The sequence below is a fragment of the Apaloderma vittatum genome, unplaced genomic scaffold (assembly GCF_000703405.1).
Source record: "Apaloderma vittatum isolate BGI_N311 unplaced genomic scaffold, ASM70340v1 scaffold12597, whole genome shotgun sequence".
Lineage (NCBI taxonomy): Eukaryota > Metazoa > Chordata > Aves > Trogoniformes > Trogonidae > Apaloderma > Apaloderma vittatum.
In genome coordinates this window covers 90,781-91,129 of record NW_009726756.1, presented here as the reverse complement: position 1 = coordinate 91,129, position 349 = coordinate 90,781, and the positions used below count along the sequence as shown (strand labels likewise).

At 53.6% G+C, this 349-nt stretch overlaps 1 protein-coding gene across 1 annotated transcript in view; it reads right to left on the bottom strand.

The window, feature by feature from the left end:
- The window catches only part of STAB1 (stabilin 1), a gene marked incomplete at its 3' end in the record, with an annotated part of 48,920 nt that overhangs the window by 1,291 nt on the left and 47,280 nt on the right, over positions 1-349 (bottom strand). Inside the window, exon 61 of the mRNA XM_009873403.1 lies at positions 49-150. Coding sequence (XP_009871705.1) covers positions 49-150 — 102 coding nt within the window. The remainder of the gene's footprint in view (positions 1-48; positions 151-349) is intronic.

Sequence of the window (349 nt, the reverse complement as noted above, 5' to 3'; positions counted from 1 at the left end):
AATAACTTCCCGGGGCTCGCTGGGGTGTCTTGGTTAGCCGTAGTCCACAATGCCCACTCGGTTACCCCCACAGCTGGGGTTGGGGTAGGCCGTGGGGTATCCGGCTGTGCCATTGTCCAGCCAACCCACCAAGCACAGATGGAATCCCATCTAGCAGAGGAAAATGAATCATTAAATTAAAAGTATAATTTCTAAGGCCCAGGTTTTCTGCCCTGATGCACGCTCCCATTGTCCAGCCTTACCCGACAACCCCCCGACACATAAAGGGTTTGGCACTGCCAGAGGTCCTGTCCAAATGTGACTGGCAAGACCCACCTGCCCTTCTGGTTTCATGGATGTAGACAGAGCA